At 49.7% G+C, this 22776-nt stretch overlaps 2 protein-coding genes across 6 annotated transcripts in view; both read right to left on the bottom strand.

The window, feature by feature from the left end:
- Positions 1-10036, bottom strand: part of UBR4 (ubiquitin protein ligase E3 component n-recognin 4) — an 85398-nt gene extending 75362 nt beyond the window's left edge. For all 5 annotated transcript variants that reach the window (XM_059866850.1, XM_059866851.1, XM_059866852.1 and 2 more), the window contains exons 1-14: positions 9898-10036; positions 6252-6349; positions 5296-5399; positions 4518-4647; positions 4274-4413; positions 3830-3932; positions 3153-3294; positions 2941-3065; positions 2123-2247; positions 1843-1902; positions 1525-1715; positions 1194-1293; positions 939-1076; positions 346-463 (exon numbers count right to left, since the gene is read on the bottom strand). In XM_059866850.1, the coding sequence (XP_059722833.1) occupies positions 346-463; positions 939-1076; positions 1194-1293; positions 1525-1715; positions 1843-1902; positions 2123-2247; positions 2941-3065; positions 3153-3294; positions 3830-3932; positions 4274-4413; positions 4518-4647; positions 5296-5399; positions 6252-6349; positions 9898-10028 (1705 nt within the window). In that variant the 5' untranslated portion in view covers positions 10029-10036. The remainder of the gene's footprint in view (positions 1-345; positions 464-938; positions 1077-1193; positions 1294-1524; positions 1716-1842; positions 1903-2122; positions 2248-2940; positions 3066-3152; positions 3295-3829; positions 3933-4273; positions 4414-4517; positions 4648-5295; positions 5400-6251; positions 6350-9897) is intronic.
- A 625-nt stretch (positions 10037-10661) lies between these two features.
- EMC1 (ER membrane protein complex subunit 1) lies at positions 10662-22738 on the bottom strand. Its single transcript, XM_059866418.1, has 23 exons — positions 22585-22738; positions 22371-22495; positions 22084-22149; positions 21427-21520; positions 20712-20840; positions 20469-20595; positions 20005-20154; positions 19180-19347; positions 18782-18853; positions 18314-18373; positions 17995-18117; positions 17691-17787; positions 16896-17012; positions 15877-16076; positions 15478-15627; positions 14981-15142; positions 14620-14739; positions 14272-14409; positions 13776-13949; positions 13013-13223; positions 12468-12552; positions 11814-11943; positions 10662-11633 (listed from the first exon to the last, which is right to left on the bottom strand). The coding sequence occupies exons 1-23, from the start codon at positions 22683-22685 to the stop codon at positions 11454-11456; spliced, it is 2979 nt and encodes a 992-aa protein (XP_059722401.1). The 5' UTR covers positions 22686-22738; the 3' UTR covers positions 10662-11453.
- Between the last annotated feature and the right edge of the window lie 38 nt (positions 22739-22776).

The raw sequence follows: 22776 nt of genomic DNA, 5'->3' as shown, positions 1-22776 counted from the left end.
AAGCCTAAAACAGAAATTCACTGAGCAGCCTTAAGGTGTCTGCTAGCTTCATTTCTTCTGTCCAAATCACAAGGCAAAGCCCTTTCACAGAGGTCCAGCAGGAATTTACACAATGAAATTATTTTCACTCTACTCTTAAGCAAATACTGTCAAATCCCAGCCACTCAGGCTTCAGTTTACAGAAAAGAGTGCAGTCAGCACTACTTCTGCCACACAGACCTTACAAACTGCTCTGTATTCTCAGTGTTACAAGTCATAGTCTGAGAAGGCAACAGCACAAGTAGCCAGGTCTCCATTAAATATGAAAAGCAGTGTAAAATCCTGAGCTGCTGCAAACTCTACTACCTTGGCTGCTGTCCTCCTCAGTGCTGCTGAAGTCATCCTCGTAGTAGGTGTTGGAGTCAGTGGAAGCACTGGCATCGCTGCTCATGGAGCCCTTCCTCTGGCGCTGCAGGACACAGGCCTAAAGAACAGCAGAACCAGGAAAATTCTGGGATTATAAAATATAATAATTTGAAAATAAGAATAACTTCCTCATGCCTTTTAATTTTCTTCTAGCAAATTTGTCTCAACTAGTTTATTAACAGTTTTTCAAGGTTTAAGTTGTACTAAAAAATACACAGGATGGTTGAAAATAATCTACGCCAAGCTTGTAAGCAACACTTGAAGTAACAGTTCCAATACAAAATCATCTGTTACCAATGCAGCCTTTTCATCTTCCCACTAAAATCACAAGTACCACTAAACTTACAAAAAGTGCATTTCCATTAGCACAAGTTTGTAAAATTTACATTTCTGAAGAGAGGAAAGAGATATGCCCTGGCTGACGACTTCTGAAAGAAGAATTGTATGTTCTCAGCACAGCCCCAGTTTGTTAAGTGCTGACCATCTGGAGTGGCTCAGCTCCAGAAGTTCTCTAGCTGTGTGCCAGTTCCTACCTTTCTGTAGGAAGTGGAGAGCAGAGTCAGCAGCAGATTAGTGAGTGGCACAGAGTCTATGAGCCGCTGGATCCTCTGGATGGATGTGCTCTGAGCCATGATATCCAGCACTGCTGGAGGGCCGTCGCTCTCCCAGCCCTGGAGGACAGAATTTCAAATTGAATTGAAAGAAAAAGAAATTGGTAGGAGAATTCCAAGCGTGCATCAGTGGAGAAGGCAGAATGTTTCAGGACAATGTCCGTGCTACCTGCATACCTTGTGCAATGCCTCCACCTGCAGATCTTGGAAAAGAGATGACAGCAATTTGATGGCATGATTTGCCAGCACCACTGACAGCACCCCAAACCCTTGATGCCTGCAGAAACAGAAAGGACAGAATGTCATTTCAGGGGAAAAATAATAAATAAATATTCAATAAAGTGACTGCTTTGCTAAACTGGAGACAACAACTTCTCTTCTTTCCAAGACACGGGACTTGAACTGCAAATAGAGATAAAATTTCATGACACCAACAAGACCCTGCAGTAGCTGCTTGCTGGGGCTGGTTAGACCCCTGACCAATGCTCCCTGCAGGGGTGTCACATACCCTTTCCCAGGTCCCAGCTTGGGAGACCCCACGCCCTCCTTAGTGCGAGCAATGATGTCTCTGACGCGAAGAGCAGCCAAGGGATCCTTCTCCTTCCCCTTATCAGCCAAGGCCGTGGGGCTGAGGTTCAAGATGAGGAAGAGGCTGTTCAGCAAACACCAAGCCCCGAGCAGCTGGAAGTTCTGATAATGCTATCGTGCCAAAAGTCGTGGGGAAGCGGGGAGAAAAAAGCACCAAAAAGACAAAACACCGTCAATCCAAATGCCAAAGTACACCGGCACAAAAAGGGAGAAAAAGTTACTGAGATGGAAATCTTACCTCCCCCCCTGCACGGCGTGAATTGCTGATGGCTTGTCCAATCATTTCATAGATTTCAAGCTACAAATAAAGCCAAAACCTGAGTAAGGCACCCCACCAGACAGCAACAAAAATAAAAACTTCAAATGCAATTGTATTTTACCCTCCACCCCTTTAACTCCTTTACCAGCAATGGCTATGTCCCAAAATCATAGCTGTGTATTGCAATGCAAACAAACACAAATTCTGTGCTCTTCGCTTGCTGAGGAGGAAAACAATGAACACTCTGTGGTTTACTTACACATTTCTGTACAATAGTAGCAGCATCGTTTTCATAATCTTCTTCTTTGGAGCTCGTCGACCCGGTTCGTACCTGCTGGGTGCTGCCCACATGCAGGATGGCCATGCAGGTGGCCACACTCACACCTCAGGGAAAACAAGTGCAGGGATATTCTTAGGAAGAGCCAGTCTTGGGACAAAATGTTCCTATTTAGCACTTTAAGACATGTGGTATTGAATGTGTCCATCAACTTGATGGAGCAGGGAATTATTACAGCGAAAGATTAAAAAATCTTTCTACCCTCAAAAGAATGAAGTCTTCCCCTAGAGAAACACATGGGAGCAGTTAAAGGAGGTAATGTTTTACCATGTAATTCAATATCATTTTTAAGACAATCTTTAGACTCGAGTGCCACAGCTCCTTAAAGTCTCCCCCATACCAATTAAACACTCAGGATTCTGGTGTGCTTAAACCACTCCTGGGAAACAAGGCTGATTTGGGGCTATGACAAATTAAGCTGAAGCCTAAAGTAAAAATGTATTATGCTCTGAATATAAAAAGAAAGAGCAGAAATTACAGGCTGTTAAGAAAATGTTGAGTCAGTCTTTCTTAGATACTGACAGGAACAGTCATTCTTTCAGTCAGTTCTTAGATACTGACAGGAACAGTGGCAGAACATGTCAGTAACAACTTCAATATTAACCCGATCACCACAATGTGCTGCAGAGAGAATTCATGAGAATTCATGAGAAACAAAAGCTACTTGTGGGCTGAGCCTCGAACATGCAGGTAACAAAGCACAGCCAAAAGCTCCAAAAAACTACTGGAGATCCACTCACCTGCATAGAGACAGCTAAGAGCAAGAACAGTCACATCCTGAAGACGCGTGGGTGTCAGGGGCTCCAGCACAGGCAGGGACAGAGTATCCAGAGCCATGGTGACATCGATCACCAGCGAGTGGAACCTGTGGAAGGACACAGGGTGAGCCCTGGGCAGACACAGTGACCTCCCCTGGGCACGAGGGGATGCCCCGGACAGGGCTGGCACTGACCCATTGCGCACGGCTGTGGCGTCGGCCACGGTGGCCGGCATGATGAAGAAGGAGTTGGCGGACACGGCGTCCTGGAAGCGGTTGATGTAGCGCAGGAAGTACGGCAGGTTCAGGCACACGCGCAGCAGCTTCTCGGAGCCACCTGCCAAGCACGGCAGCAGGGCTGTGTCACTGCTTCATTCAGCCCTAAGGGCCCTCAGTAATTGACTTAATTGCTCTTGGTGGTGAGAAAATGCCCTCGGAGATGAGGTCATTGGATAAAGAGTGCTTTACAACAGCAGCTGCTGAAGTTTGCAGCCCACACTTGTAAACAGGGGTCACAAAGCTCTGTGTCCACGTTACAGGACACACCAGGTGCAGCTGGTGGGACTTGATGATCCCAAAGGTCTCTTTCGACACTAACAATCCTGTGATTCTAATCCACATCTACTCAACAATCCATCTCATAAGGTATTTCATACTGTGCACCTAATTTACCCCTCCAAACACAAATACGCTGAGCTCATCTCTGCAATAAAAACTCCATTCCAGCCACAACATCCCCTAGTGACTGACTAGGCAACTCAGGGAACCCTTTAGGTCAGAGAGTTTCTTCCCACTCAGAGCTGTGAGATGTAACACTGGAGAGACATTTTTCCAGTACTTTTTTGGCCCCAGGCTAGAAAGCTGATTCTCACCAAGTTCTTGCAGGCTGGCCACATTCTGAGCAATGAATATGCTCTTGGTCTTTGTTGCAGAGGTTTGATCTGTGGCAGCTTGATCCTCGCCCTCTCCTTCCACCTAAAGCAAACACATACTAAATATATTATGGAAGCACTAAAAATACACAGTACTTCTCTAAGTCTCTACACAGAAGCAAGGTGTATCAGCAGCACAACTCCAAACAGCCATGGATGTCAGTGAACACTGCATTCCATGAGGAAACAAATCCAGTATTGCCAATGCAGCACAAACAGTATTTGGTTGTTTGCCATTTATCCCATGCAAGCAGGATTTATGTACTTAAGGAAGGTTCTCTTTACACCTGTATCGAAAAGCACCACTTGAAGACCTCGGTCCTTCCCTGCACTATGTTAATATTGTTGAAATTCAGGCTGTTTCTGTTTTAGATGTTTTTTTACCTGTGTCTCTGTTGTGATTGATGGTGATGGCGAGACTCTGGGGTTAAAGACTGATGTCAATTGGTTGAGGAAGTTCATCTGCACTTCCTTCTGTCTCAGCTCTGGGCTCACCGGGGAGGCCAATTCCTTCTGGTCCTCAACTGCAGGGAAAACAACAACCCCCATTTCAGACAGCAAACCTCAGATTTTCTGTGCCTGACTCCAGTGCTGCAGTGAAACACACGTGGCTGAAGCCCCTCCTTACCATCAGAGAGGGTTTTGACAGTCTGAGGCAGCTTGGCTGATTTCATCATCGCTGTGAAGGTGATGATTTCTGTGCGGTCCAGGCGGCTGCAGCCCGTGCAAAGCCCCTTGATCAGCAGGATGAGGTGTTTCTACAGAAAACAGAGACAGCAAGTACGATTTAAACTCTCTCAATTCCAATCCCTCCTCTATATCGTTTACTCTAAGCAGATGGATTAAGAGTAATGCAGCTTCAGCTGATGAGGCCACTGCAACAGCTCTGAGCCACTCTGATCTCTCCCAAGGATGGAGACACATCCCTGACTGCAGGTAATCCGGGTCTCTGACACTGCCTGTGCTTCCCATGGAAAACACCTGGAAAAGCTCTCTCTGCTGTGACACACAACATTACGGGAACACTCCCCACAGGCCTTCCCTCTTTCAAATATATTTAATCTTTCTCACAAGACAGAAATACAATCAGGCAAGAAAACATCTTTAAAAACTCAACAGATAGCTGTGACCCAGGCTGTTGCACAAAACCAAACCAGAGTGCAGGAAACTAAATGAATTAACCAAGGCTTCAGGTCACCTTTATTTCGAGTTGTGAGCGAGCTTTGATTCTGACAATAGAATGCAAAGGGGCAGGAATCAGAGTCTAGCAAAGTGTACACCTTAAATATTTTAAAAGTTTCATTAATTTTGCTTTACGCATTCAACATCAGAGCAGGTATTTCAGAATTAGAGCCCAAAGTCCATCTCACACTGAGGCTGGCCCAGGAGGTCCAAACCTGTCTCACCTGTGAAACAGCACATGCTTCATCTGGGTTCTCAAGCCGCAGCAGGGAGAATTCAATCAGGACTTTACAGGCAGCTGCTACTGACTGCAACTGGTTTCTGGGTACTGAAAAAAAGCACATCCTTGTACTCAGAGTAAGTTTTAAAACAGCCCAGGGTAATAAGCTCCAAATGGTGTCAATAAAGCAGGATGCTCTGCAGTGTGGGTACACACTCAATCTCTCCTGCCTAACACAGATGCAATATAAACTCAGTCTCATTACAATGTAACCCAAGAAATGTCAGCAAAGAGAGGATAATTCCTTCTGCCAGACAGGGGAATTCAGACAGATAAAGTCGTTTCCCCAGCAACATTATTTAATGCTGACAGAAGCTCTGAAGAACATGAAACAAGTTCACAAAGCCCATTTTTTTGGTTGAAATTGCTAAATTGTCAGCCAAAATAACAGAAAATATTTTGAGTCACAATGTTTTGATCATTAACTCAAACACAGTAACGTAACTACAGAAGCCTTGAATGGTTTGGGTTGGAAGGGACCTTAAATCCCATCCTGTCCCACCCCCTGCCATGGCCAGGGACACCTTCCACTTGACCAGGTTGCTCCAAGCCTCATCCAACCTGGCCTTGGACATTTCCAGGGATGGCAGTGTTCTAACTGCTGAAGGATAATCTAAAAATCCTGAACAATGATTTAAACACTTGACCAAAAACTAAATCAGGTCAATGAATAAGCAGCCAAAAAGGCAACACCATCCAGGAGTTGGTGGCCAAACACTCTCATCAACAAACTTCTCTCTCCATCAGAGCTGACATTTCACGGTACAAAAGCCAGCAACGTTGGCCCTAAAGTCTGATTCAGCAAGAGGGCAAAAAACAAATACAAAAATCAACAGTTCTGATTTACTTTTACTGCATCCAGTCATTACACAGGAGCAAGAGAAGCAAAGGAGCACTTACTGAGACCACACACAGTAGTGATGTAGTGTGTGGAAAGTGCAATGAAGGAGGAGTAGAAAGGCTCGTACTGCTTGTCATGGTCCAGGATCTCAGATTCACTGCAATGGAGAAGGGGACAGAGGTCAGCCAGACCCAGCACAGCAGCAGCACCACCCAGCACCCCAATGTGTCCCATGACAGGGGCAAGGCAAGGTGACAGCACTGGGAACACAACCCTCGTGTCCCCAGGGCTGAGTCCTCCAGCAGCAGCCAGATCATGGCATCAGCATCACTGCCCACACAGGATTTGTAAGGAAATATTGTGCTGCCATTGTTTCTCCTCCACAGCATCAACAGGTCAGGCTCTACCAGCTGCACTCCCTGCCAGAGGCTCATTAACCTTTAAGTTGTTCTAAACTCAGCTGCCCAGAGAGCCTGGACTGTGTGTTCTGCTAAGGCTGGCAGGATTTGCCAGGCCTGGAGCACAGGCATTCCCTTCCCAGCATGGCACGGAGGCAGTTGGAGCCTGTGCAAGGCTGCAGATCAGAGGAATCAAACCAGGCAAGTGCAGAACCACTGCACACACAGGCACAGCACCCAGAACCACCTGGAGGGGTCTGGGCAGGTAAGGCAGAGTCCCTGAGGCTTCTCAGCTGGCCTCAGAGATCAGCTTTCTATGGCAGAGGTGACACCTTAGAGGTGTCCCACCACATCCCACCAGCATAGACTCAGAGAAAACAAACTGCTCTGCCTCCTCACCTACTTTTTGTTCTTGTGTTTTCTGTGGCAAGACTAAGGGATGTGCATATCTGCCTCCTAATCAATCAATTTACCTTTTTTCACATTTCCATGCAGTGATGTGGACAAGCAAGCTGGAAGAACAGATTATTAGACTCAGCTTCACTTTGTCTCTCCAAACCCAGACAGGCTTCTCCACCTCTGGGCCAGAGGTGATTCCTGGAGGGCAGGTGGGGAGCAGAGGGCAGCAGCCCATGGCACAGGCCATACCCAGCTCCAACCATGATTTCACCATTCCCTGCTGACCTGAACAAAGCCCAGTTTATGCCCAGTCACCTTCCCTTTTTGCACCCTATGCCATCATTTCCAGCTGTAACAGGAGGTACAGCTAGAACAGAAACAACTCTGGAACAGAACCATTTCTCCACAAAAACAAGCAGAAATAAATACTTGTCAGCTTTGTAGTCTGATTTCCTAGGTCTGAGGTTTTATTTAGTCTGTCTAAAAAGCTGAAATACAAATAGAAAAATAGAAAATTAAGAGAGGCTTTACTGAAATATATTCAACAGTGTCACACGACCAAGTTCCAACACCTCAGGTCTCACCCACCCTCCCTGCCAGAACTGCTCTTGGTGAGGAAGGAGCCCAAGGACTGAACATGCAAAGCAGCCTCTGCTCTCTCCTTTCCACACATTCCTTTTGCTCACCTACCTCTCAGGCCCAACTGCAAGCCAGCAGCAGTAGATGTATGTAAGCATTGTTAAGAGAACAAATTAGAACAATTTGGGAATAACAGAGTACAGGAGAGGCTGACAAGTCCTAAATTACTGCATAGGTCAAGCTGTGCACCACACAGTGCCCAGAGGGTATAAAGAACACAGAGGTGCAGAATCCAGCACCAGATAGGGATTGGGCAATGAGAGGTTTGAGTTTGACTTAAGCACACTGTGGATGTTATGATAATGCAAAGTGGAAGACAGTAGTCAAGTCATCATCAATCCTTGCAAATAACCATGGACAGAAGATAACAGCTCAATCTGGGATGTGCTGGAGCGTTATTCTGAGCACACAATGAGCTTTAATAATGACTTTTCAGCCTCTGGATTGTGCTTTATTGCTTAGAGGGGTTTTGCTTCCCAGGGAAGCTCATTGCTCAGGCTGAGAGAAGCCTCAGTGTCACTGCGCAGGTTAATCAGCACCAAACCCCAGCTCCTGCCTCCGCTCTGCTCCCCCAGTCCTGACAGCCCCAAACAGAGCCTGTCCCCAGTCCTGACAGCCCCAAACACAGCCTGTCCTTGGGGCAGTGGGCACAAAGCAGCCTCCTCCTGGGGAAAGCACTGCTCCAGGTGCAGATGCCCCTGTGGAAACCCCTTCCCCAAAAACCAGCCTGAAGAGACTTCACAGACCTGGAGTTCCCTCCACTGCACCTTTCCAAGCCAGCATTTCCAATATTTATGTCAAATAAGGGCCTAACTTCTGTCAATTCTTGAGGACACCTGCTAACAGAGGAATACCGGTAACCTCATGATACTTAAACTTATAAATGAAATACCAGAGTAGTTAAACAAGAAGTTTATTGTTTTATTTTGAAAAGAGTAATACTGGTGATTTCACTGTCACCACACCAAGTTTATTTAAGGGGAAATCCAGCCACTTTGGGGTTGGCTGACACCATCAAGAGCTTAACAACTGCCTCCTAAAAATAACTTGAACACATAAAAGATTTTCAGTGGGAAATCTAAAGACAGATTCTTGTTCAGCACAGAAAGGCACAGCTCCAGACACGAACAAGTTGTATTTATTCCTTTGTCATTCAGCACACCACACCAAGGCATGAAACAAAAAATACCATCCTGCAAGAGTCCAAATCCTGCCAGACCACCAGACACACAACTCCAACCCCAGGCAGAACTGCTTGGAGGCAACAAACTGCTGTCTCAAGTGGAAAACAGAGCCAAGGTTGCCTCTAAAGAAGGAAACAGCCCTCTCACAGAACTGAAGTGGATCCGCTCCAGTGTCCCTGGGATACTCGAATGGAACACTCCACTAATGAACTTTAGGCACAGGGACAGCAGAGCTCCTCTGACACTGGAGTGGTCCCTAAAACAAAGAGTGGCCAAAGAACAGCCCAAACCCATCGACACCAAGGGTGCAGCTCCCAGGGGAACAACTGCTCTGTGTGCAGGCACAGAACTCCTCCAATTAACTCTTTGAACCTGAAAGCATCCACTGCAGACTCAGCCATTCTACATTAAACAAAACATCTCAAGGCTTTATTTTAGCACCTTCCTCAGTGCACTGGTTATTTCATGTTTTCTAACAACTTATTGTGGCCGGGGTTTTATCTCTGTAACTGAGCATGATGCTGTGGCATTCACATCTCGTGTTTTAGATCATAAAACAAGCTGCAAGCTGAATTAAGTAGTTGCAGTGGGTACTCTTATGCTCTGACTCCAACCTGTGCGTTAAGACAAGGCAGACTTGATTTGGTTCTGCTTGATTTCGACTTAAAATAGAAGAAGCACTAGAGTGGAAAAGACTTAGAGGGAAGTCTGGCCACCCCCGAGCCCGGTGAGACAACACTTCCCACAGCCCAACCAGGCAAACTGTGACACGCCTGGACAAAAGCAAAACCACAAGAACAGTCCCGAAGCCTCTCGGCGGGCGCCTGTCCGAGGTGCTGCGGCCGGGCGAGCACCCTCAGCCCGTTATGGGGCCCGAGGGCACCTCCGACAGCTCCGGCCCCGGGACAGCGGGAGGAGCCGGGGACGGAGCTCGGGGCTTTGCCCGGGCAGCCGCAGTCCCGCCGGGCACCGAGCCCCTCACACCCGTCCGGGCCCCGCCTCAGCCGCTCCCGCAGCGGCACCCCCAGCGCTGCCCCTCAGCGGGCGACGCCGAGGGGCGGCAGCCCCCGCCCGCGCTCGCTCACCTCTCGATGACCGAGGCGAGCAGCTGCGGCAGCTCCTTCATGTCGAAGGCCGAGTAGGACGCGGAGAGCAGCGGCCGCACGGCCACGTCCCAGCCGGGCCCGGCCGCGGCCCCCGCGCCGCCCGCCGCCATCTTGGGCTGCGCTGGGCCGGGGGCCGCGGCGCGCACAGCGCCCCCTGCCGGCGGGGCGGCGACCGCGCAACGTCGCGCCGCCCCATTGGCCCGCGGCGCGGGCGCGTGCGCACTGCGTGAGTCAGCAACTTTTGGCGCGCGGCGCGTGCGCGGCGCGGGGAAGGCGGGGCGGGGCTTAGCGCATGCGCCGTGCGCGCGCCCCGCCCCCACGGCTGCCCCGGGGCTGGGAGGGCTTGGAGCGGCCCGAGAAATCATCCAAAAACCCCAAAAACACCGAATAGCGAAAAAACCCCCTGCTTCAAGAGTCTCCCAAAACACTTAAATAAGGAAACACCCCCCCCCCCGTAAATCCCCCAAAAATTCCCATTTAAACAGCCAAAAATTCCTACTTAACTAGCTCAAAACCCACTGAAATAGCCCCATAAAACCACTTGAACGGCCCCAAAACCCACCTCAATAACACCTCAATAGCCCCAAACCCCCACCTAAAGAGCCCTGCAAAATCACCTAAGTAATGCCTAAAGAACACCTAAATATCCCCACAAACCCACTTAAACACCCGCAAATGCCCACTTACATGGCCCCCCGAGCCCCTCAAATAGCCCAATAAACACTTCAGCAGTCCAAACCCACTCCCTGCTCCGCAGCTTTATTTTGGGATCTGGACACTGTGGGGTGTGGGGGACACGGCCACTCCAGGGGGACAAACTCTATGTCAAACTGGATCTTAACAACTAAAATTGACAGTGCTCAGAGCCGCGGGCTGGAAGGAAACGCTGAGAGGCTCCTCCCCCTCAACCACCCCACCTTAACCCCAGTTCTGAACACAAAAAAATGCAGGAAAATTTGGAAACAAATGGGAAGGAACTGACGTTGTCATAATAAATAAAGAACAGGGAGAGGCTTTAGGTTCAAATTCTTCCCCTCGCTCTGCAGCTTTGGGAGTGGCTCCATGAGGCCATTTCCCACTGCCAGAGACCCAAATCCCAACATTTTTCCTACAGAAATCACCCAAGGTCTCTTCCTCACAGCAGGAATAACTCTCTTCGCTGCCAGATGTGGGGCACAGCTGGCACAGCCAACAACCCTCCTCTCTTCCAGATGTGGGGCACAACTGGCACCAAGGGAGAGCTGAGAATGAGCAGGACACATCCTCGCCATTCTCTTCACCAACACCAGGGATACGCTGATTTTGGGGCTTTAAGGGAGGTTTGGGAGCTTCTTTTTCAGTCAGACCAGACTAAAAAAGTCTCTATTTTTCATCTCTTCCGTTTCTCCTCGCGGGAGACACGCGGGCAGTGCGGGTTTTGTTCCTCCAGCAGCTTTTTCTCACAAATATCTTCCAGCCAAATGGAATAGAGGCCTGTGGATCCATCCCTGGGGGCCTGGGATCCCAGCCCAGCTGCTCTCCAGGCTGGGCCTCCCTCAGCGCCAGGCCCTGTTCAGCAGCTTCACCTGGGCCAGTCTCTTGGTGATCATGGTAGCAAAGACCAGCCCGAAGAGGACGCTGCTGATCAGCACGTAGTCATAGTCATCCTTGAGCACATCAAACTGCTTGGAGGGGTACACCCGAGTCTGGAAGATGTCCAGCCCGTAGGCCACAACCTGCAGGGGGGAGATCAGGAGCTGGGGATGCAGCTTGGAGCACAAAACCCCAAAATGATCCCCTCAAGGTGACAGGAACAGAAAGGAGTGATGGTTGCGCTGCAAGCAGCCCATTATGGGAGTTAAAAGAATTCAGATCCACCCCCAAATGCCACACTGAGGCCTCGTCCCTGCACTCACCAAGCAGGTGGACTCAAGGCCAGAGGGGGCTGTGTAAATCCCCCTCATCCTGGAGATGGTCTGGTTGTAGTTGATGAACCTCTCAGCATGGATCTGCACATCTGGGGAGTAGGGGATCAGGTTCTCCTCCCTGCAAGGCACCACGAGACATCAAACCCCAGCCAGGCAGCACACAACAGGTGCCACCAGTGTCCCCTGATTATCAAAAGCTACCCTAAACCAGCAAATCTGGGAGCTTTTCCCACTGCAGATTCAAATGCAAAATTTGAAAATGCAAATCAAATGTATCAACTGGGAGCAAAACCAAATGTATCAACTGGGTCAGGCTAAGCCAAAGTTTTACAAGTAAGTGTAACTCAAAAAAATCCATTTCGTCTGTATTCTCCCTGAGAATACAGACACCAGGCTGGTTTAACCACTGACCTGCTGTAATACAGACAAATGCATCCCATCATCACAGACTGGGGACAGAAGCACGGAATCCTTCAGGCTGGGAAAGACCTCTAAGATCATCAAGTCCAACCTCTAACCTCAAGGAGCTTCCCTTCATTCTGTGCCAAGACTCCTCTGAGTCCAGGCAAGACAAGTTTTTCCTCTTCACACAAAATCCAGCCCTCTCCAGAGCCCAGAAGAGAGTTTCTCATCCTTCCCTACCTGCTCTGCTCCGTTGGGATCTCTGGGCGCCGAGGGTCCAGCAGAGCCTTGGGAAGGGACAGGATGGCCCCAGAGGGAAGCCCAACTGTGCATTAAAGGAAAAGCATTTCAAAAATCACAGAATGCCAGAAAAGGCAGGGCTGGAAGGGCCTTCTGGGGATCACCCAGTGAAACCCCCCTGCCCAGGCAGGGTCACCAAGAGCAGGTGACTCAGGAATGCATGCAGGTGGGTTTGGAATGTCTCCAGACCCTCCCTGGGCACCTGTGCCACTGCTCTGCTACCCTCAAAGAAAAGCTGGTCCTTGTGTTGGGGTGAAAGTCACTGGGTTTTAGTTTACGGCCACTGCTGCTCTGAGCACCACTGGAAAGAGTCTGGCACCTCATGGCCATTCCTGACAGCATTTTCTGACAGCCAACAGAGACACACTCCTGGTGCTTATCCCTGCACTTGCAGGAGCCCAGCACAACGCCCAGGCATGACTTTTTGGCAGCAAAGTGCATTTCGTTGGATTTCAGAGCTCCCCTTTCCCCGAGCAGGCACTGACCGAGCAGGTGGCGGCTGGTGATGCCCCTCTCAGTGATGGTGGCCTCCATGGCACTGATGGCAGAGGGGAAGATGTAGGATTGCTGGAGGACCTGGGGCAGAATGGGGCGGTCCAGGGAGCTGAAGGCCGTGGCGTTGTACTGCTCTGTGCCCTCGTAGAGCTCCAGCACCGTGAACTCGTTGCGCCGGGCCTTTGTGTTCCAGTACTGGTACTGCAAGCAGGAGTTTCAGGAGGATCAGGGAATATCCAATAATCACAGAGGGTGGTCACTAAACTGCCTCCATGCCAAAAAGAGTTTTGCTTTTTATACATTTCCTATATATTTGTAGCTCTGTAGATTACTGTAATATAGTTACATAGCTCCTTAAGTAACTGTAGCACCTTCCTACCCCTCCCTTAGATTTCAGAACAATAAGCAAACCTTGTTGGAATCTTATTTAGTCTTTGCTATATAGTGAGCCAAGGACATCTCATTTTCTCCGTCTATCACAGATATAATAAATGGGGAGCTAGAAGCTATGGGGGGCTTCAGAGGGAGCAGAATTGAAAGGGGGGATTACTTCATTCACTGTCCCTCTAACTGGATGATTTCTTAAAGTATGCTAATTTGTTAAACTTACAAAACTGTCAGAGTCTGCCATTACACGTGTATTTTGCCATATTTGCACCATGAAGGACCTTCGTAATAGGTCACTGCTTTCTATCACCTTAACATTGTCCAGCAGGTGATTTTAGGAGCACCCCCAAACAAGCAGCAGCTTACCACCACCCAGTTCTCAGAGTGCACCATGTGCACAGGTCCCTTGGCCTTCTTCTGCACGGAGGAGTGGATGATCCTGCCCGTGACCCCGTCCATGAGGTAGATCCCGATGAAGGTGCGCTCGTGGTGCGTGTCCGTGCTCTCTGTCACCACGGCCAGCAGGTTGGGGTTCAGGGACTAGGGATGAAGGAGAAACAGCTGAGACCTCCTGTCAGTGCCACAGACACCTCCTTCCTTCTCTTCATCTGGCACTGGGCATGTTGTGAACAAATTAGCATAAATCACCTCTAGAAATCAAGCTGCTATTTCCACAATTTCAGACCGACTGACTTAACTGCCGCATTAGAACATCAAAATGAGCCTTCTTCCACAGAGACACTGGTGCCCAGAAAGAAAAACTGGCACCACAGGGCAGCTCATCCCAGTGCAGGGAATGGTACTGGGATCTTCCCACAGGATAAGCCCTCAACAAAAAGCCAACAGAGAGCAGCAGCAGCACCTTGTAGAGGACGCTGCGGTCACCCATCACGCGGCCCTGGGAGTGCACGTGCTCACTGGACCTCTTCCCCTTGACAGTCACAATCCTCTGTACCTCCGTGGGGATGGCCACCTCCCAGCTCTCCTCTGTGCTCAGGTCCTGCAGGGAAAAAGCATGTGGGAGCTTGGATCTCATCTTCCAAGGACACCATCTCCACCAGCAGGATGCAGATTCCCTTGCTTTGGGATTTCCCAAGTTCCTTTGGTGCTTTTTGAGGCTGAAGGTTCAGCTGAGCAAAGCTCCATGAAGGGAACTGAGATCTGCCATTATCCACAGGGCATTCAGGGAAGTGCAATGGGCCTTCCATACCTTTTTCAGCCTGAATCCAGAGAGTTTTCCTTGCTCAGCATCAACTAGGTAAAAATAGATGGAATGGGCTATTTCTTCTAACTGGCGAAGGACGTTTTTAGTGGCTGGGAAAGGCGTAACCTGGAAAAGAAGAATTGAAACACAGGTTAAAAACAACTGATACAGACAAAAAATCCAGCCCAGAATGAACCAGAAAGATTATTTCTAACATGTTTATCAAAATAAGGTCTGTCTTACCAGAATAACCTCGTAGTTTTGTGTGAAATGTGGCTCAATGGCATTTTTTCCCATCTTGTTCCAAAACAGAGGGGAATAATTAACCACAATGTAAAGAAAACTGTCTCCAGGCAAAGCAATTTACCTTGTACTCATCATCAATCAGGAGCAGCACTTTGGCATAGTCTTGATCCATAATAGGCAGAAGCAAAGTCTGGAGAATGGGACGTTTCAGAACAGGAGGAGCTACTTGGCTTCTCTTCCCAAAGATGGGGTTAAAGACGTACAGAAAACTCATCTTGGTTTCCTGAAAAACAGGGCAAGTTTTGCCTTTTTTTTTAAGTCCAAAAGAAAGGGTTTTTTTAACTGTTACTTGCTGGTGTTGACTATTCATACCCTGTGTTCAGCTACTCCATCCTGAAAATATTCTGTTTGGAAACACACATTTGTCCAAACATTTATCCTGCATTTGTCCATAACAACCACGATCATACCTAGGCTTCTGTGTCTGCTTCCCTCCACATCTTCCTTCCCTGCCATGCCCTCATCAGTGACAACCAGATGATGCCCAAGAAGATGGTTTTATTGCCCTGTCCAAGGGCAGATTTCCATGCCCAGTGGAGGGGCAGGAAAGGGCCTCACCTTGTCCTTGACGAGCAGGGTGCACTGTGGAGGGTGGGGGAAATGGGCTGTTGTTCTCTGCACCATCAGCTTGAAGGAGGAGCCTGGTCTCACATTCCTGAGGTATTGCTTCCACAGGATGGTGCCAGAACTGCTCTCAATGCCAAAAAGCTGAGGAAAAACACAAGGGAAACATAGGAAAGCCAAAGTTTAGAAAACACCTCTCCCATTCAAGCACTATGTCCTTCTCTGCCATATCCCTAAGAAAGCTGAGTCCTAGTCCCCCTTTAAAGCCACCACAAACATCCTGTGCATCTCCCCATCATTTCTGCCCAAGCCTGGCTAAAAACAGGGCTGAGAATTCCGAGCTGAGACTCTTTGCTCCAGCCTGGAAACAGATTCCTGCCCTGGCCTCCTCACCTTGCCCGAGGCAGTGACCATCACCATCATTTTCTGGAGGTTGAACTCATCTCGGGCCAAATTGTCAATGTTAATCTCATTTTTAATCTGGCTCCGGGGCTTCCTGGCATCGTAGAACATCTTCCAGAGATGGGCAGTCCAGGCTTGCAGCAGGATGAGCTGGGATGAGAGTCTTTTCAGGAACATTCCCAGCAAACCATCTGCAAGGGGCAACCACAGTGACAGCAGGAGGGAAATCACACCCATCCCACCCCAGAGCTGAAACTGTGCTGTCAAACGCTGCCATGCACACACCTGGGCTAGCTCCTTGACTCCCCCTCTGCAGTAAGTTACAGCTGCCATTTCTGTCACAGACTCTGGCATTTACCAACCTTTCCCACACCACACTCATTCCAAAATATGCCCTGATCAACTGAAAGCAAACCTTCATGCAGAGGATTTTGTGTTCCTTCTCATTGTGCCCACCTACAGCTCCCCCACCTCTACAGAAATCCCTCTGCACTCAGAACAATTAAAAATCCTTAATTCTGCCCAATCAGGGTTTGTATTCAACTTCTTAAAGTAACCAAAACACCAGATTTCAACTCTGTTTCAGCCCCTGAGGAGAGCAAGCAGGGGGACCAGTGGCACCAGAAGCATTAGGCAGGAGCAGCACACACTCCATGCAGGATGGGGTTACCTTGGATGGCTGCATCCAGGACAGCAAGGAAAGACAAAACAAAGCAAAAAAAAAAGAAAAAGCTATTGGAAACAAGTCTTCCAGAAAGAGCCACAGAAAACATTCAGGAGACATGGCCCAAATCCCTCCTACTGCTGCTGAGTGGCTTTTTAGTGTAACAATGTAATGTATTCTTGTCATCTGGATTGGATTTCCGAAGTTTAGACAGAAAAGGGTTTATTTCTGCTCATTTTAATTGGCATCAGTAGAGATTTAAATTAATCTCTCAGCTCAGAGTAAACAAAAAACAATAAACACATTTATTTAGGAATGAAAACAGAGGTAATTCTGTTAAACTCACCTGCTTTTTTTCCAAATTCTCCCTCCAGCTCAGCCTGTGCACCTGTCAGAGGCAGATCCACCATCTCCAAGCTTACCACCTCTGCCAGTGACTCCTCTCTACTCCACACAACTTTTCCTGGAGAGAAATAAGAGCAGAATATTGGAAAAATCAACTTAATATTTGGGAACTAACTCACTCAATATAAGAGTACCTTTCAGTGCAACCCTGAAATGCAATCACCTCTAAACGAAATGCAAAACAGTGTATAAATATCTACTATATTTAATTATTTCGTAAAAGACAAATACTTCATGCAACAGGAGCCACCTCTGGGAAAAAAAAACCTCAGGATCAGTAAAAGCAATCTGGTGCTTTAGAAGGGTTCCAGTCATTGAGTCTATTTAAAACAAGAGATTCACACTGTGAACTCCTGGATTCCTTTAGAGCCCCACAAAATTCCTGTCGCTGAGATGGGACTTTCAACCCTTTCCGCAAATTAACATTTTTGCCATGAGCACCTTTTCTGAAAATCTCTGAGGAAGATCTACACCAGAACTTACACTCCCATCCTACAAAAAGAGTTTTGAAATGTGCAGAAACCCCCTGAAATCCAAAGGCTCTGCCCACACAAAGCAGGGCAGAATTGCTTGTCCAGGTGAGGGTGAAAGCGTCCTGTGTCTTTTGTGGGACTCAGGAGAGTTAAATTAATTTTTTCAGCTTCCAAGGAAAGTAATGATAAAATACAATCCTTGAGGACACAGGCTTTTCTCCTGGTGACTGTTACAAAGGGAGGAAGCTGGATTTGGGGGTCACCTGGCTGCTGGAGGAACATGAGCATGTGGTCCTCTGTCTGCACCAAGGCTCGATAGCCCACGGAGTCATCCTTCTTCAGGAAAACTTGGATGTACAGCTGGGAAAAAAACAAAACAAAAGGCAAGGAAAACGGCAAGATTAATGATCATATCATCTCCTTGAAGACAGCAGAAATCAGGTAAAACCAGAGCAAAGTGATGCTGTAATCCCTGGAATGCTTTTCCCCTTGGCTGAAGGGCTCCCATCCTGCCAAACCAGGGAAGGGGGAGCACTGCAAGGACTGAAATAAACCCTCCCTGCTCACCTGCTGTGGCTTGGCCCCTCCTTGCTCCAGGTTGAAGGTGATTGTGGTGTCCAACAATCTTTGCCCAGTTTCAACCAGGTAGAGGTTTATGTTGTAGGTTTGATTGGAGCAGGTTAAGGAATCCTGTAGCAATGGGCAGAAAACAGGGGTTACACCCACACCACACCAAATCCTGCAGCAGGATTCCATGCCCAGCAAACACTGGGGCTTCAGGATATTTTTAGGTTGTACAGCTGGTGTAAGATCTCTGTCATTCTGCTCCTGCAGGTGAAGGAATAAAATGGACTGACAAGAACTTGGGAACAAGAGCACCCCATACCTGCCTCCGGGCATCCTCCAGAGTGCTGCCAGCTTGGAGGCCATCAGAGCTTCCAGGTTTCTGAAGTGAGGATGAGAGGAGATGTAACATGGCTTCAGACACCAGTAAAGGACAAAAAAATTAGGTTTTCAACTGCCTGACAAATCTCAGCTTGCCTTTGATATCAGGCAGGAAACAGCTCTGTTCTGTTCTATTCTGTTTCTGATAAAAATGAAAGTATGTTTGAAGAACTGAAATCCTCTGTGGATCAGGAAAGCCAATTCCTTGTCACATGCCCACCTGCCTGAAACAGGATATTCACTGAGCTGGACATAATCAAACTCTGCTTGAGTTATCACTGAAACTTATCAAATCCTCCTCTTCCTCAAGGGGCTCCCCCTCCCTGGGCCTGTGAAATACCAGTGGAGCCCAGCCCCAGTGCACTTCCCCAGAGCTGGGCTGGTCCCAGAGGACAGGAATTGTGCTCACCAGTTCACTCCTGCATGTCAGGACAGCAGCCACTGTCTTCTCCCCAGTCGTTGCAAAACTCACTAGAGCTGCCTGGCAAGGGAAAAAAATATAAAGACATCATTAAAAAACATCCTCAAGAAACCCCTAAACCTCACTAAAAAGTACTTGTGAAGTAAATAAAACCACAGTGAAATTAAAAGCAGATGAACTGTCACAGCCAAATTTTAAATTGAGTTGTTTCCCCCAGTTCAAAAACAGGAAAAATCCTATATCTTATAAAGACGAGAGCAGTCGACCTACCACAGGTTTTGGAGCCATGCTGCAAAGAGTTACTGGGACTTTAGAATCTGTCTGCTGGCCCAGCAGTGTGAAGGATGTTCTGCTGCACTTGGCCCTGTCCCTGGTCCATCTCTCACCTGCTGGAAGTCCCGGAGGTGGCTGAGCAGCCCCTGCTTGTACTGCAGCAGGGAGAAGTGGCTTGGGGACAGCTGCAGGAAGAACTGAGTCCGTGAGGCACTGGTCACACTGGGCTGAGTGGCCAAGATCCTGGCCTGGAAGTCATCTGCAAACTCCAGCTCCAGGGACTGCAGGGGAGACAAGCACATGTCCTGGGGAGTCATCATTCAGTGGGACCAACAGCACCCTCCTCTCAGCAGCAGTCAGAGATTCCCTGAGCCAGGGGACAGAGCAGGAGCAGGGTAGGCTGAGGCTCCACTACAGCAAAGCTCAGAAGACATTGATCCAGAAGGAAGAACAGACAAAAAGTTTTCCCACCCTCCCCTCAATTTACAGAGCATGACCCCCCACCTCCAATCACCCCCCAGTTCACCAACAGGCTGGGGAGATATCACCATAATGGGTCGGGACCAGGTAATGAGTGACACAGACTCTCAAGACATTCACAGAAGGCTAATTTGCTTTATTAAGAAACCCGTTGCTTTTTATACCCTAATTCACTACAGGTGGACCTGACTGGTCCTTTAAATTAAAACACCATCACCACTGGCTAAGAAGCCACCCTTTGGTAAACAAACTTATGGGCAATACAGCTTATTACAAACGCAGGGTGCAGATTGTTTAGAATTCTCTCTCTGCAGCTCCCTCATGTTTCCCAGGCCAATTCTGGGAAAACTTACCTAGCTGTCTCTCTCTGACCAGGCTGTCACCACAGGGAACCAGCTCCAACTGGAACCAGACCAGCAGGTCAGGAATGACAGGAGTGCTCCTGCAGCAGTGCTCACCTGCAGGGGGATGCTCCTCATGTCCTGCTCCGTGTCCAGGGCGCAGACGTGCAGCGAGCGCGCGGCCGCGTCCACGCACACCAGCACAGCCTCACCCACCACGGCACAGGGGCCCTGCAGGGCCCTCAGCCATGGGGCTGCCACCCTCACCTGCAGAGAGACACAGCCAGCTCAACAGCACATAGCCTGCACAGCACCCACGTGCACACAAAGGCAAGTTAAGTCAGTTATTTTTAGCTGCAACTGAGAAAAACTACCTGTCAGCCTGAGGGTTGTGGATAATCTTGGCTGCCAGCTACCAGCTGCCAGCCTAGCTCAGTTTGGCTTTCAGGGCCTCCAGCCTTGAAACCCCTGGTGTGGAGGCAAGGCCTCAGGGAAAGGCACAATTGGATTTCTCTGCCCACCACACCACAGGGTTGGAAGTGCATTTGTTCACATCAAAGAGAGCATTTTGGCTCCCCTACCTGTCTTGTGATTTCCCCATCCTCCACACTGAAGGTCAGCACGTTCAGGTGGCTCTGAGGAACAATGCCAACCACGTGGATCACCCCGGTGCCACGGGAGTACAGCAGCTCGTACTGAGTGCTCTCACTGCAAGACAGGCAGCAAGCATGAAGCATCACCCTCTCACACTGAAGTCTGCAGAAGCACAAGGCAGGTGCAGCCCCAAGCCAGGGGCTCACACCTCTCCTTAGAGGTGTTCTCACCTTTCTGGCAGGTGTTCCATCCACTTCTGGTGCCCGTTGGACAGGTAGTGCAGAGACAGGGCCGCCTTCTTCAGCACTGCCACGTACTTCACTGCCTCGGGGAGCCCCACCAGGACAGCCCCCTGGAAACTGAGCACAGGCACCAGCAATTAGGGAATTCTCTTCCTATTTTACCCTGGAGAAGGGGCTGGAGGCCCAGGAGAGGCTGAGGGAGCTGGAAAGGGGCTCAGTCTGGAGAAAAGGAGGTGCAGGGGGGCCCTTCTGGCTCCGCATAACTCCTGACAGGAGGGGACAGCCAGGGGGTCCTGTGCTCCCAGGAACAGGGACAGGAGGAGAGGGAATGGCCTCAGGCTGGGCCAGGGGAGGCTCAGGGTGGACATCAGCAGGAATTTCCCCATGGAAAGGGCTGTAAAGCATTAGAAGGGGCTGCCTGGGGAGGTCTGGAGTGCCCATCCCTGGAGGTGTCCTAGATGTGGCACTCAGTGCTCTGGGCTGGGGACAAGGTAGGGATTGGTCTGGGAGGGCTTTTCCAACCTCAGTGATTCTCTGCAAAATTCAGCCATTCACAAAGAATTCACCCAAAATTTGTTCTGGAACCTTTACATCTGACTAATCTTTCTCTACAATGCAAGCCCAGACCGAGCCCATGACCCATTTTTTCCTTCCCAGAGCAGCCCTACAAGGAGAACAAACCCCTGCAGACAGGAACTCCCACCTGCCAGTGTCCAGGGAGGTCTCCCAGTTCAAGCCCCCGATGTTGGTCTCCCAGGAGCGCAGAATCCACCCAGCATTGGACACGGTGATGGCATCTGGAGAGGAGGGGAGGGGACAAACACAGCGCTGGCACCCACCAGGCACCAACAAAGGGATGGGCTCTACACGTCCAGCCTGTGCTCCAAGGCTGGCTCCACACTCCAGGAGCTCTGCCAGCCCTGGCATGTGCCCCTGTGAGAAACAGCAACTCACTTTACAGAAATTCAGAAAGGTTTATTAAACCTTATCAAAAATACAACAGAAGACTGAATAGAGAAAAGGTTACAGCGCTGGGAGCAGAGGATTTTCCCCACCATGTGCTCACCCACACAATGGAGGTTTGGCCTTTTAACCCTTTAGCCCCCCCCAAAGTTCTGACCATTGACTCCTTCTTCGCTGGCCAGTGGTGGAGATCTCTTCCTCCAATCCTGACGGAGGTCAGGTGTTCCATGGTGACAACCCCCCCCAAATGTCCCAACCCCAGCTGTCCCTTGATAACCACACGACGGGGCAAAACATAACTATAAATCTATAAAACTCTTCTGAACGTATATACATGACATTTGTCTTTTAATTGTGAGTGTCAATCATGGCATCACTCATCTGTCACAGCCCTTACCCTGCCCGTGGATCAGCATGGCATCGATGGCTCCTTCCGGGGTGCCCTTGTCCACATGGCGCCACACTGCAAGAGACCGACCGAGAGAGGGCATTTGTGCCCGCAAAGGCGTTTCTGCATTACTAACAAGGGTTAAACCCGGGCTGCTCACGGAACCAGCCCTCGGACAAGGCTCTGAGCCGCCGGCTGAGCCCTCCCGCCCGCCAGGGCCGCACAGCAGCGTTACCCTTCCCGAGAGCCACCGGCACCCCCGCAGTGACCCTCGGCCCCGAAGAAGACGCACTCACGGATTTCTCCGCACCGCGAGTTCAGGGCGGCCACCACGTTCTCCTCCGTAGCCACAACGAGCTTCTTCGAGCCCTGCGAGGCCTCCAAGGAGGCGAACTTGAGCTTCCCCACGTACTGCTGCCTCCTGCGAGAGGGAATGGCAGCGCCGCTGAAATAGGACCGGGACCTGTCCGCGGGAACGGGGACCCAACCCGGCGGGACCCTGGCGCTCACCAGTCGAACTTGCCCACTTGGTCCTCGTAGACGGCGGCGGACAAAGGCAGCAGGACCAGGACGGGCAACAGGACCAGGACCGGCAGCGGCCCCGCCGCCATGACAGCGGCCCCGGCGCCCGGGGGGCCTTCTGCGCCGCGGGGCCGCCCGTGCCGCCGCCTGCGCGGGGAAAGGGCGTCAGCTCCGGGAGGA

This window comes from Haemorhous mexicanus, chromosome 23, assembly GCF_027477595.1.
Source record: "Haemorhous mexicanus isolate bHaeMex1 chromosome 23, bHaeMex1.pri, whole genome shotgun sequence".
NCBI classification, from domain to species: Eukaryota; Metazoa; Chordata; class Aves; order Passeriformes; family Fringillidae; genus Haemorhous; species Haemorhous mexicanus.
Note: the sequence above shows the minus strand (reverse complement) of the source record. Positions and strands in the feature narration are given on the sequence as shown.

Bases quoted from the DNA above. Each gene is read 5' to 3' on its own strand.
- EMC1 (XM_059866418.1), bottom strand. From the start codon at position 22,685: ATGGCGGCGGGGCCGCTGCCGGTCCTGGTCCTGTTGCCCGTCCTGGTC. The intron at 15,143-15,477 runs GTGAGGCCCTTT...CCTGTTTTTCAG, and splicing joins CCCTGCTCGTCAAGGACAAG to GAAACCAAGATGAGTTTTCT. The intron at 14,740-14,980 runs GTAAATTGCTTT...CTTCTTTTCCAG, and splicing joins TGATTGATGATGAGTACAAG to GTTACGCCTTTCCCAGCCAC.